The 13,003-nt window shown below is 34.1% G+C and overlaps 1 protein-coding gene across 1 annotated transcript; it reads right to left on the bottom strand.

The window, feature by feature from the left end:
- Positions 1-5,259: 5,259 nt before the first annotated feature.
- On the bottom strand, positions 5,260-11,836 carry LOC130629335 (discoidin domain-containing receptor tyrosine kinase B-like). The gene is made up of 6 exons (XM_057442497.1): positions 11,549-11,836; positions 9,373-9,879; positions 9,026-9,109; positions 7,268-7,528; positions 6,190-7,095; positions 5,260-5,754 (listed from the first exon to the last, which is right to left on the bottom strand). Exons 1-6 carry the CDS (start codon positions 11,592-11,594, stop codon positions 5,453-5,455), a joined length of 2,106 nt encoding a protein of 701 aa, XP_057298480.1. The 5' UTR covers positions 11,595-11,836; the 3' UTR covers positions 5,260-5,452.
- Positions 11,837-13,003: the final 1,167 nt, after the last annotated feature.

Below are 13,003 nucleotides of genomic sequence, written 5' to 3'. Positions count from 1 at the left end.
TCTAAGTTTGTCTTGCGAAAGTTTCTCTCTGATTAAAGTACATACTCGACATGTCAATTGGTTAGTGGAGCTATGATTTAACAACCGTCAAACCATTTATACTTAGTAAGCCTATCTGTTAGAGAATTATTAATGGAACGGCCGCAAACCGTACTGGGCCGATTAATAACGAGTTAGTTGGGTTGGGTTTGCCTAGGTAAACTCAACTTAAAATTTATTTGCTCGACGTGTCAATAAATCTTAGCAGCTGGTATTTATGCTCAGCCTGTGAATGAGCTATTAAAGTTAAAACTTTGTAGTTACTTGTGCTAATATTCTCACTCGCGCCCTGACCACTGAGCCGTACAGACTTCTCTTACGAACCGAAAAAAGGCCGTCGCCTTGTACTTGAGAACTCCTTTGCAAAGAGAACATACTCTGAACTGATTACTGCTGGTACTTCATCTTGAATCAACAAACAACATAAAACCTGGATCGTCTACGATAGATAACTTGAGTTCGTCAAGCATTCCTGAAATTCAAAATATGCGACCATATTGAATCTTTGCAGAATTTTTTTCTGATTTTCCTAGGGCACAGAAGTCACACATACCTCAAATAAAAGACCTCAAAACAGAAAAGTAGAAACTGATATCAAATAACTGTAGAAAGGATAGTTCTAGAAAATGATTTAATTGTGGAGATAGAAGAAGATATCATAAACGTACAACAGAAGAACAAACAAGAAGCCTGCAGCTTGGAGATTTCCACAAATACCAACTCAGGGCTTCCAAATAACTTGTAAAGCCATAAAATCCCGAGTGAACCTTAAAAACAGAGAAACATGGGGTGAACTTACAGATTCCATATCATTCTAAAAAACAAGAAATTTAGATATCTTTTAAATTTGATCTCGAAAATTCTGGAAACTCTATGACGCAAAACGTGTTATGTAAAAACTGATAATTTGAATAATGACTTTTAAACAAGTCCAATGAACCAAGTATTTTAATATTTCATTAGTTCAGCAATGAACATGTTGCTGATTTTTAATACTTAATATATATCCCTCAAGATTTGTTCAAAATGGAGATGGTGGATGTTTCGATCTTAAAATAAAAGAACGTTCATAAAATTAGTAACAAGACCACAATTTTAGTACAAGGCCAAAAACTTAGAAACGGGGAAGTGTTTTTATCCCAGCTCCCGGAACCACAATTCCCAAATCCTAGGACTATTTCCCTATTAAGGAGCGACGGGTTGATGACATTATCAAAAATCGTAAACCAAAATATCGTGGTGGCGTGTGGCCTTGTGGTTATGGAGTTCGCTTCGCAATCACAAGGTCCGTGATTGGTCCACAGCGCGGCCATGTAGCAATTGTCTTCACAACAGCTACGGTTAACCCATGCCATGTGAGGGAAATTGGGTAGGTAATGCCGGTGTATACCTAATGTATATATTCAGAACACAGGACCCACAGTGATAACAGTGTTTCAAACACTGAAGTGGATATATCCTGTATAAATATTCCGAATAATAAAAATAATCGTAGTAACGTTTTGTCAAAAGCATATGATCCTATAATTCCACTCAGTTGGAACATTATTCTTAAATTTTTGACATAACTGCTCACCTCCCCAATGCTAATTTTATTCCTTTTAGCAAAAGAATGATAGTGATATCATAGGTGATATATAAAGCAAATTGTTTACGGCACAGTTTGTTGAATTCAATTTAAGAAATTTGAAAAAATTTGATTGTATATTGTTGTTGTTTTTTTAAATTCTCGAATTAAAAAAAAAAGATTGGTTGATGTTTCGATTGACATATCCAAGAACTTGTAACAAAAAAGCGCAATAATTATAAATTGAAGTCGAATAAATATCCAGTTGACTTAACCATAGTAGACATTTAGTCATTCTTGCCTTTTCTCAGGCAATTGTTTGGAATGACTTGAAAAGTTGCTGCGGTGTTTTTAGGCTGGTGTAATACTTTGCAGTACTGGTGCAGTACTTTTGGGATACAACGCTGTAGGTATATATTAACACTCCTCACACCAGAAACAGCATGATTGGTAATCCAGTTCTTGTGTATAGACCAATTAATTTTTCACATTTTTTATAAATTTATGAAGTTTTTATTGCATTATGAGGGTACTGGCTCGTCAAAAACCCTGTATATGGGCACGCTCGAGCAACTTTTTGAATAAAATTCACGCTTTTCGTCGAATAACTTCCAGACTTGCCCACAACCTGGTTCTCAGAGCATTTTGCATTGTTGATGAAGTTGATAGCGGCAAATAACAACTCAGGGGCCACGTGACCCTGGGAACGAGGTTGACTTGCCCGTATATTATTACTGAAATGCACAACAGCGCTTTCAATTTTGTTACCACAAAAAAGACAACCCTCAAGCAAATCATACCAAATTAATCCTTTTTAAAAACTTTAGCTACGCCAACAAAATTTCAATAAAGTGTGTATGTGCAAGGAGGTTTGTGATAGCATCGCAGTATATTTGCCATTAAGATTTTCGTAAAATTTATGTGGAGGGGTTTCGGGACACAAATCTCGATGTCCTGCTGCTGGTATAAAAAACCGTTGATAAACATTCATGTCACCAACAAAAGCCTGTTCGGTCCACACAAATCTTGTTGATAGCCGAAGTGATGTTGACATAAACTCTGTTATTTCGTGACTTAGTAACTTCCCGAGGTTTCAAGATAAACCATTGGTGGCTTACTAATATATTTTCTAAATTAATGCAGGCTTTTTTGAGCGATATTTGGACCTTTTTTTAAACAGCTGAATTTCCCCAAAAGCTAATATTGTTGTTTGCAGCATTGCGAATGAATAGGCATTCCCATGTGATTTTCCTGAAAAATATTGCAAAAAAATACTTTCGGGCAGTTTAAAAAAAAAAATTGCTCAAGTTCATTAACTTAGGTAAAGGGGGCTTCTAAAACCAAGGAGTGATTCCGGCTAACTAACACTAAAAAAAATGATATATACTTTTTTTTGAAACATAAAGTTGATAGTTAACTAGCCAAGATTAATTTAATTACTTTTATCAAGCTAAAGTTAACAAAAAAAATAAAAAATAATTCTTACATAATAAGACATAACTTATATAAAAAATAAAGTTCTGTTTCACTGTGACTAGCAAGAAAACATCAAGGTCGTCTATTTACCAAAAACAAGAAACAAATCGAAGAATATACATAAGAAAAAATCAAAATGAAGGAACTAGTAATTTAAACAAACTTGGTATCAAATTTTCATTAACAAGATGGCTACTCTTATAGCTGTTTTAAAGATATTAGAAAATAAAAACAACAAAATCTTCTACATACCCAAAATATATTCTCTCTCTTAATAAGCTTTCGCCAACGCCCAGGCCGCATGTTCCCACTAATTCTAAAGTTGTCAACATAATTGAGATGAAATACTAGTTATAACAATAGGAACAAGATTATATGGTGCGATGGCTGATGCCTCTATTAATGTTTTTTTAATAGCGATAGTGTAAAACTTTGGGAAGAACATTGGGTGTTTTCCATAAGAAAATAAGCTTGGTGTAATCTTTTATCCCATCTTTATATTTACATGCACCCTACGTGGTATCGACTATCGGTTTTTGTCTACACTTTGATTATAACAACTGCAGATGGAGTGAGAGAGTTGCTTTTAGACACATTTGCTTTTTTTCTTACCTTTGCCTAAAACCTCTGCCTGTTTAGAATTTTGGCAAATTTCTTAAACAAGCCATCATTAAAATCAAGGAACGTACTTATGAAGCGAAAGACAAAAACAAACAGACAGTATCAATACAAATATGTTTGATGGCTATTACAACATTATAAATGATCTGCATTCATGGTACTTAGACCATTGATTTAACTATCAGTCATAGCTTTAATGTGTTGTGAAAAGTCACAACCACTAAGATACTGCTCATTATGCCAGTGTTAATATCCAAAATTCATTAATTCATCTCGGCGCTGATACTTGAAAATGGATTGACACCCGAAACGCGGCAGAAAATTTTTTTTTTTATTAATGTAAAACAGTCAGACGTCAATTTATCAAATAAAACTGATGTTTTAATAATAAAGACGTCGGTAAATGAGCAAATAATTTAGGGAAAAGTAAAGAAAGGAAAATACCTTAGGCGGACCACAAAGGGACCGAGACTTTAGTTCGAGATAGAGAGAAGTTCGAGATAGAGGGTAGTCGAGATAGAGAGATTCCACTGTATTTTGTAAAATCTTGCCATGAAGTGCATACATATGATTTACGTTTTGCTGGCCGACCTTGTTTTATTCAAAGTAGTGTATACGCTATTCTCCTTATAACTTTATGATTGATGTACGCTGTTCCACATTTCCATCATTTATTGGTAGTACTTTCGAAACCAAAAAATTAAACATTCCCTACTATTGTAATTATGCTAATCTGGTGCGTGTTGTGATTTAGTGTCTACATATAGAATCGGTTTCAGTTTTTTAAAATTCGAGTTAAGAAAAATTATTAAAGAATTCGTTTCTTTTTTTTAACTACTTGCTAACTCGTCAATGTTCTACATAACTTTTGTAAGACAAAAAAATGATTCATATTTTGCATATGGAGTCGTTTGCAGGAAGTCGTTTGATGACTCACTTTTATGAAAATGACCACCTTTTTCTTTAAACGTGTTTAGCTTTCCTCACAAATAATCAACATTCGTAATACCTCCTTCTTTATTCTAAAAGATTTAGTCAACGTATATGATATCCATTATATAAGCTGAAATCACACAAATTTTATTGAGTTCGGCTCGGCACAGCTTAATAAAGCAATAACCAACTGTGGCAAACCGATCCGTATCGCTGATCTGGCTCCGCTACATGCCTTAGCACTCCCCTGGCTCGACTGTAAAATAACAAATTCCGCGATGATCCGGACCGGACTAAACTAACGGTACTAAATTGAACTACAATCTTAAGCGTGGACCGAATCACCGCCATCTGACTACAAAACAAACTTTCTATCCACTCCGTCACGCACCACTTTAAAAAACTGTTAAATTAGTGTTTAAAAATTATTGGTTTAAAAAAAGTGCGACCAAACTACTATCGCTATTCAAGTTCTATTTACATCCTGCTCTTAAGGAAAGGAATGTTAGGATATGTAGAGAATGGAATGAGGTGCTTTAATTTTTGTGATGTTTTAGTACACATATGTCTATTTCAGCTGCACTCAATGTCTATTTCAGACGCGGATACAACCAAACTTGCTATTATAAATAAATCTATATATTCTAAAATAAACAATTCCATCTATATACATCCCTATAATAATTATACTCGTAATTTTCAGCTGGTTGTTGAGAATGAATGTTTTTCAGGTCACGACTTTTTTCTTCGTTTGTCATGCTGTGTTAGTCTGTAAAAAGCATTTCTTTTGTGCTTGTATAGTTTCCGCTTATTAACCTAAATTTCGATTTCTTCGCTATCCCACTGCTCGTGAAAATATTTATACAAATATGAAAACGAGGGTCTTTTCCCTGCGTTTAAATCCCAGCAACTTATCATCAAGTCATATATATCATCTGGACAGTGTTCCGGCTGATGAAGCATCGGGAATCTATCTTTCGGTTTTTGAACTGATTTATAAGCATTGCATATTACATCACTATCTTCTAACCGCGCGTAAGGAGCATCTCTTGCAAAAGTGAGGATTTCCCATAACATGACACCAAAACTCCAAATGTCTGTTTGTTTTGTGAAGGTACCTGAAATGTAAGAAAGGTTTACGTGACCATGTGACCATATATGCGTGTTGGTATTGTAATCTAGATATCTCTTATCATCCCTCTTTTGTTAGACACCATTTTTTAATAGCACATGGATTAAGGATGGATAATTTTGTTTTGATATTGCATTTTAAAGAAGTCATTTTTTTGCTGTTGTTGCGTTTACTACTTATTGCAACGAGAATAGCGATCGAGTAAAACATAATTTGTCTTTTTATTCCACTGTTTGAGAATTAAATAACTCAATTGATATGACACGTTTGAATGAAATAGAAAAGCAAAAAGGAGACAAAGTGTTTGGGGATTATGTTTTACCGTAATTCATTTATCAAAATGTGTTTAACCAACATTCAAAATACTTAGAAGCATAAAACTAATTTTCACGTTTTCTAATTTAACTTGTTGCTAACTCACCATAAAGTATAGATTCTGGTGCCATCCAACGAATAGGCAAAACAACTTGCCCTTCAACTCTATAATATTGCTTTGAGTGTAAATATCGACTCATTCCAAAATCAGCTATTTTTACTTTATAAGCTGGTCCAACAAGACAATTTCTTGTGGCTAAGTCTCGATGTATAAAACCTTTTGAGTGCAAATACCTCATCCCAGAAGCAATTTGTTCAATCATGTAAAGCAAAGCGTCCGGGTGTAATACATTGGCATCGTAAGAAGAAATTTCGCTAGAAGAGATCACAGGAAAGTGTTGTTTTAGAAACTGGTTTAAATCGCCATTTTGCATATACTCGACTACCATCAAGAGCGGAGCCTCTGTGCACACCCCTAGCAACCGCACAACATTCTCGTGTGTTAGTTGGGATATTACATTCACTTCTTTCATAAACTCTGTCTCAATATTTTTATCCAGAGCTTTTAATGTCTTCACGGCAACGTATGTGGTATCGCCTGCACGCATGCGCCTAATACTGTTGTTATTATAAATATCATCCAATCCGATTGCTTCGGCAATATGGACCTCTCCGAATTGTCCGACACCGATCTGTTCCCTGAATATCAATTTATCTCTACTGATCACTTTATATTTCTTTCTTCTAATCCGACACGGCACGGCGTACTCTGAATATAAACTAGACGACATAACGCTATTATACGACTCACGACGTTTCTTTGTGAGCCGTCGAGATTTTCGTGAATATCTGAAGCGTTTCGACTTGGTAGAAGATCTGCTAATTGTTCTCGTTTTAAAATCATTTACATATACGTCCTTTTCAGTGAAACTGCTATATTCCTGTTCAGGTATGTTCGTTAGTGTTGGAGAAAGTGGTACCTTTAATTCATCTTTGACAGCTAACTTTGACGCTATAATTAAATGAAAATCAATAAAAAAAAGCAATTGGAGCCCCGATGTATCCCATAAAAGCAAAGCGTCCCATAAAAGCGAAGCGTTTTTCTCTAATAAATATTAAAACAAAGATTTTTCACGGTCACAGCTTGCACGATAAAATTGCAGACAAATACGTACGACACTTACGTTCGTTGTTGTTTCTTCTTGTACGCTCACACGAATATGCGTCGTTATTTTCATTTTTGTCGGGAAAATTTTCCGGCGTTACTATATTAACGAACTCATTGTCGAAGAAAAATGTTGATTTTTTAGGTTGATTCGTCAATAAACGCCTCAGACGTTTACGACAATAATATGTCAATAACGACAAAACGCAACAGATTACCATGCCAACAACAGCTGCCACAATAACAAAAGCCATTCTGTCGTTGTCATTCAGATACATCTCTAAAAATAATCGTGTATTAATGACGTTACAAAATTATAATGACGTCAAATACACGTCATCGTACCGTGTTGACAGATACATATTTAAAATTGAACAAAGAACAAAGCTTTTATATAAATGGTCGGAAACTTTTCAAATTTCTAATAACACCGCAAAAATTATAAGTCCTGTCGACTTTAAAACAATGATCGCTAAAATATAGGAATATGGTATCGTGTGAACACAAATTGATTTTGTGATTTGATTTGAAAGTGATTTGAATGTTCCACGTTCACCATATTTGTATGCAATAAAAATATTAAAAAAACAAATATGATTAAATGGCCACACGTTATCAGCAAGAACATGTCTAGACTTGCTTACACAAAAAACAGGTCATATCTAACCTAAAGGAGGTATTCAAATAATGTACTGTTTACTGGTAAAACTTTCGGAAAATACCAATTAAAAAAAAATATTAAATTAAAAATTATTGAAAAAATGTGACGCCCATAAAAGGAAAATAAAATCCAGTGTCGAAAATGTCGCCTCAAAACTGTCTATGAATGTGGAAAACGTACGGGTATATTAATGTCCCATTGTGGTAGAAATCTGCTCAAGTAATGAACCAGCTGGTCGTTAATGTAAATGATGAAATGTCGTAATAATTTTAATGACAATTTTATTGGTTTGCTCTTTTGACTAAACAAGCGCTTAAGTAGGACCAGGCTTTAAAGGTGGAGTGTTCTGAAAGGCGCGGTTCTTTTTTAAGGGAATCGCTCAGCAATTATGTTAAAACCTGCGTTTTAAACCTGTGTTTTATTAACAGAAGATACAGAGAATCTACGGCTATCTGTAAAAAACACACGTCGATGTATAATAAGAGATTTCTCAAATTTTACTAGCTTAAAAATTTGAGTATTTAAGTCAAACCAACCCCTTACAACCTCCGGATTCGACCCCACTGACAACGGTACATGGTTTAATGGATAGTTTAGAATTATTCAGTCGAACGTATTTGTAGCGATTCGAAATCAGATATTTCGAAATCATTCGTTTTGTGTATAAACTGTAGCAAGTGCCATTTTTTGTAACTACAATCGTGGTCACAAAATGTTGGGACAAGACAGCTTATTTCGAAGTTCCCCATCACAAGTAATTGCGTAGGTTAGATTCACACATTTTGAACTTTTCAAAGTTCACTCAACAATGTTCAGAGTGAACATAGGATATTAGGTTATTTAGTAAATTCGAAATTCTTAAAATGTGCTAATTGTTTTCAATGCTCTCTGCCTGCCCTACGTGTGTGCAAAAGTAGCGATTTGAAGCCTGGACTGTTTGAAAGTTTTGTCCATATTTGGGTAATGAGTAAAAATCTGCCTTCGTAGATGCCTACTTGTAAGTTTCTCAAAGGAAGCTAACTTACTATTAGATAAAGAACGCTTTTTTGAGAGAAAAAAGAAGACTCTTGTTAAATAAAAATAACTAACAGAAAATACAATAAGTATACTTTGTACCTGCATGTATGGATAAATTACACCGTGATGATGAATTTGTAAGTTCGAGTTCTTTCTTTGCTCTTATCGTGTTTGCGCTGTCTCCTGAAGAGAGAACGTTTTTTTTAAATTATTAAACAAATTCGAGATCTACTTGCGGCTTGTAACGAGAATTGGAAAAGTGATTAAGCTAATAAAATTGCTAATCATTGATTATCAAAATTCCACTGTCTGGCCTGTTTTCGTTGTTTAAAACTTCCCGCCATTGTCTTCAAAAACAGAGCTGATAAAAATGAAATCAAGTCTTATGACATAAATCGTAAAATACCGAACATAAATTTACAAAGAAGACACAGTAGAAACATTACCTGTTTTCTTTACAACTAAATATCGTATCAAGATCCAATTCAGAGAATATTGTAAGTCAAGTTTTATAAATCTAGCAGTCAAATTTTTTAATCCAATATGAAACTCGTAATGTTTTGGTTCCTTTAAATATGCGGACCTTGGTGTACAAACATGACCAACCAACTGCAAGCGCCTTAACCTTTTGCTTGCTTTCACAGTTATATTTTTAATTGGCCCAGCACCCATACTTTGATTGACATATGTTAATAACGTAATCGATTCGATCCGGCTGACTCGATCTAAAGCTATTAAAATAAATGGGTTTGAGTGTCGCTTTTTTGTCCATCCAATCCAACATTTCGAGGTAAACGGATTTGAATGTTGACGATTTTTTCCAGAAAATAAACAACCAGTACCACGATTTAAAATGTCTGAGTTAGACTTTGGTGGATTGGTGTACTCAGTGTCGGTCCATGAATAGTTCATATATCGATCTCCTTGATGGATTTTGTAGAAGTAAAAACCAGCTGGAAAGTAAAAAAGAAGAAAGTTCAATTCAAATCTTCAGTTAGCAACAAAACTTTTGCTTGAAAAAAATTGTTTACATCAGCTTTTTTAGAATTCTAAGTCTTTCCTTAAGCTGTGTGAGGTAAGTGACGAACGTTGACTTGTTATATCACGTGACTCACTCGGACTTTCGTTTTAAGAACTTGACATCTCTCTACTACACGTCATATTATTGGAGTTATTCATTTGTTTTCCCCTCTGATCTTACATCTTATCATGCAAATTTAAAAAATACAGAGTTGATTTTTAAGTTCTCTTAACAAGAAATTACTTTTAGTAAAAAACTGATGATCAAATTTGGACAGTACTGTTACAACAGAATCTCGATATTTTGTAGTTGGACGTCTTGAACTTTCTCTCACGTCGTAAAAATTCCTCTGTTCTTTTACTCTTCCATCTAATAAAAACAACTACTTCACATTTTGACATCGAAAGTCGATTGTACTTTTGTTTTTGTCAGTTTTGAAACTAAAAAAATTGTCGTTCTCACCAACATTTATTTATAAGAGGAACAACAGAAATGTGCGTGCAAAGGCTGGAAACAAGGTGGCACAATATACTGCTTTCTTAAAATTTCTTTTCCCTGTCTTATTTCAACTACATTCAGCTGGTCTAGTGGTTGCCTCCATTTTGCATAAGATTGTTGTATTATTCCAATTTTGACAAAGTCCTAGTCCATTCCTTTTGGTTACCGCTTAATTTGATTGAAATATCAAAAGGCAGTTTTCTAGCTGCAGGGCTTTAATTTTTAGCTTAAATGAACACTTTTAATTCCCTAGGACTCCTTTTTTCAGTTCCTTTATTGATAGCAGAAACGTTACAGGCTAGCATAGGTTCATAAGCATCAGATATGCAACACCCCAACATAATTTTCATAGTGTATTCATAGTGTATTCACACATTTAGCACCGGCTTTTGTAACGCTGTAATGTTAAATGAGGTGGAATATATTTTCTTTATTTTGAAGCTCCACAAAGTTTCATGTGTTTGATGACAACCATGTGAGTCGTTACAAAGGGGTCAAGTTTCTGTAGTTGGAGAGAAATCTTCTTTTGAGTTGAATGACAAAAGGGGTTTTTATTTACATAGGTCTAGAGGGTTTTTTTAAAAAATATTGAAAGTAAAAAAATTATGTGTTGATGTCTACGTTCGATCCCAGACAATTTTGTGTATGGTTAAGAAAAAAGTCTCGTGTTTATGTATCCAGGGAAAGGGAGACAATGATAAAAGTTCCCTTATGCCAGTTGCTACTTCTTCCTCTAGCATGACGTAATGAAGACAAATCGCAAGTACGTGACGTCATCATAACACGGATCTGATCAACACGTGACTACATGATGACTCTTCTGTCACGAAAACGTTTTGAATTTATCCTATGAACTTCTTCGTGTCTTAACATTTTTAGTTTAGCAGAAAACAAATTCAATATAATTCTTATAGAAAGTTAGGAAAAGTATAATAAACTTTGTCTTTCAGAAATTTATTATAATAAAACAAGCTGTCCATGGAAAATTTAAAGCAATTTTTTAAGTAACGTACAAATTTCGTGCATTTCCAATATTTCGTGTGTGCCTTAACCCAAAGTGGTTTCAGTGCACTACAAGCGTTCTTATTAACATACCCGCTTACCTTCGCTTAATCCCAACATGGAACATACCAACATTAAAATAAACATTTTCTTTGATCAACACCACGTTTTAAATGTCCAACATGATATGCTTTTAAAACCACAAATAAATCTTCCAACTAAAATCAATACGACTTTTACTTCTTCTTTCACTTAATGTTTTGTAAATCAAACAAAATCAGAGTTTATTCTTCAGGAAATTATTTTTACACTGTGCATCCACGTTCTTTTGTTATTTTTGGTGAAGTGTAAATGATGACCTCATTCAACTGAAATGGATACCTTCACATAACGAAACCACAACGATGTGCTGATTACCTAATCAAAAGAATTGTTCTTTTAATGTTTTTAATGTTCATAATGATCTTGTTATTATGGTTGTCGAAAAAATAACACAGGATGTCGGATATTTGACGGTTTTATTAACGTCACTTTAAAACGTTGGCGTCAAGAAATAGAAATAAGAAAACCTGGGAACGAAAGTAATAGCATGGTAATAGCGATGAAACTGAACTACCAGTCTACCAACTTAGATTTCAGGTTGTCTGCGAATTGCTCTCGCTGAAAGTTTTATTATTTTTACAGCGAGACACTTGTATCCTAAAATAATTATTAAAGTGATTTTTAAACCTATTAATTTTCGATTATTAATACCTACTTTATTTTAGCAACATAAATCTATTCGTTCTTTTTATTGTTTTAAGAAATAAAAAGCTCGAGTCTTATCTTCTCAACAGGTCTGTGTCTTTTCTACTAAAAAGCTTCTACACAACTTAACATGATTGGTTTCTTTCATCAGAGAATGCCTTTCTATGCTTACTATATAGCAGTGCAAAAATGCATTGTTCTGGTCTGTATGATATTTTCAACGAAGATAATATTTCAACGCATCTCCTTGATGTTGACAGTAAATCAAGTAAGGGAATGTGTTGCTTGTCAAGAACATAAAACACTATATCACGCAAACACTTTTGTAAATTGGAAACTATTTTTGAAGACGAATAATGATTATTTCCAAAAGTGCGTTTTTTTTTTCTCTCTGTGTTTGTTAAAACATAAATTTTTTCCAAACTATCTATAAGAGGAAGCTGTCAGTTGTATAGAGTTGGAAAACTCCATTTAAATTTAATTAGGTGTTGTCACCGTTAACAAGGAACGTACCTTCGACAGTAGTTTTAAACGACCTCAAGCTTTTTTCGTAGGAGTTATTAAAATGAACTGTGCAGTGAGAGTGACTGGTCAAGAACAACACTTAAGTAATTATATAAAGTTGTTTTATATGCAATTTATTTTTAATGAAGCAAGGATTACAGTGTCATCAGCATAGTTTAGGCTTTTCCAGTTCTTAACAAAGTTGTGAATGCCATTAACTCCTGGCGGCAGAAGTGAACTTTGTGGAACATCACAATACACGAATTTACCATCTGACAACTCGTCACTATACTGCTCGTGTTGTT

This window comes from Hydractinia symbiolongicarpus, chromosome 2, assembly GCF_029227915.1.
Source record: "Hydractinia symbiolongicarpus strain clone_291-10 chromosome 2, HSymV2.1, whole genome shotgun sequence".
In the NCBI taxonomy this organism is placed as follows: Eukaryota; Metazoa; Cnidaria; class Hydrozoa; order Anthoathecata; family Hydractiniidae; genus Hydractinia; species Hydractinia symbiolongicarpus.
Note: the sequence above shows the minus strand (reverse complement) of the source record. Positions and strands in the feature narration are given on the sequence as shown.

Coding starts and splice junctions, on each gene's coding strand:
- LOC130629335 (XM_057442497.1), bottom strand. CDS start 11,594: ATGTTTATTTTAATGTTGGTATGTTCCATGTTGGGATTAAGCGAAG. Junction 9,110..9,372: donor TTTAGTTGTAAAGAAAACAG/GTAATGTTTCTA, acceptor TTCTCTCTTCAG/GAGACAGCGCAAACACGATA. Junction 7,529..9,025: donor TAATTTATCCATACATGCAG/GTACAAAGTATA, acceptor GATTATTTTTAG/AGATGTATCTGAATGACAAC.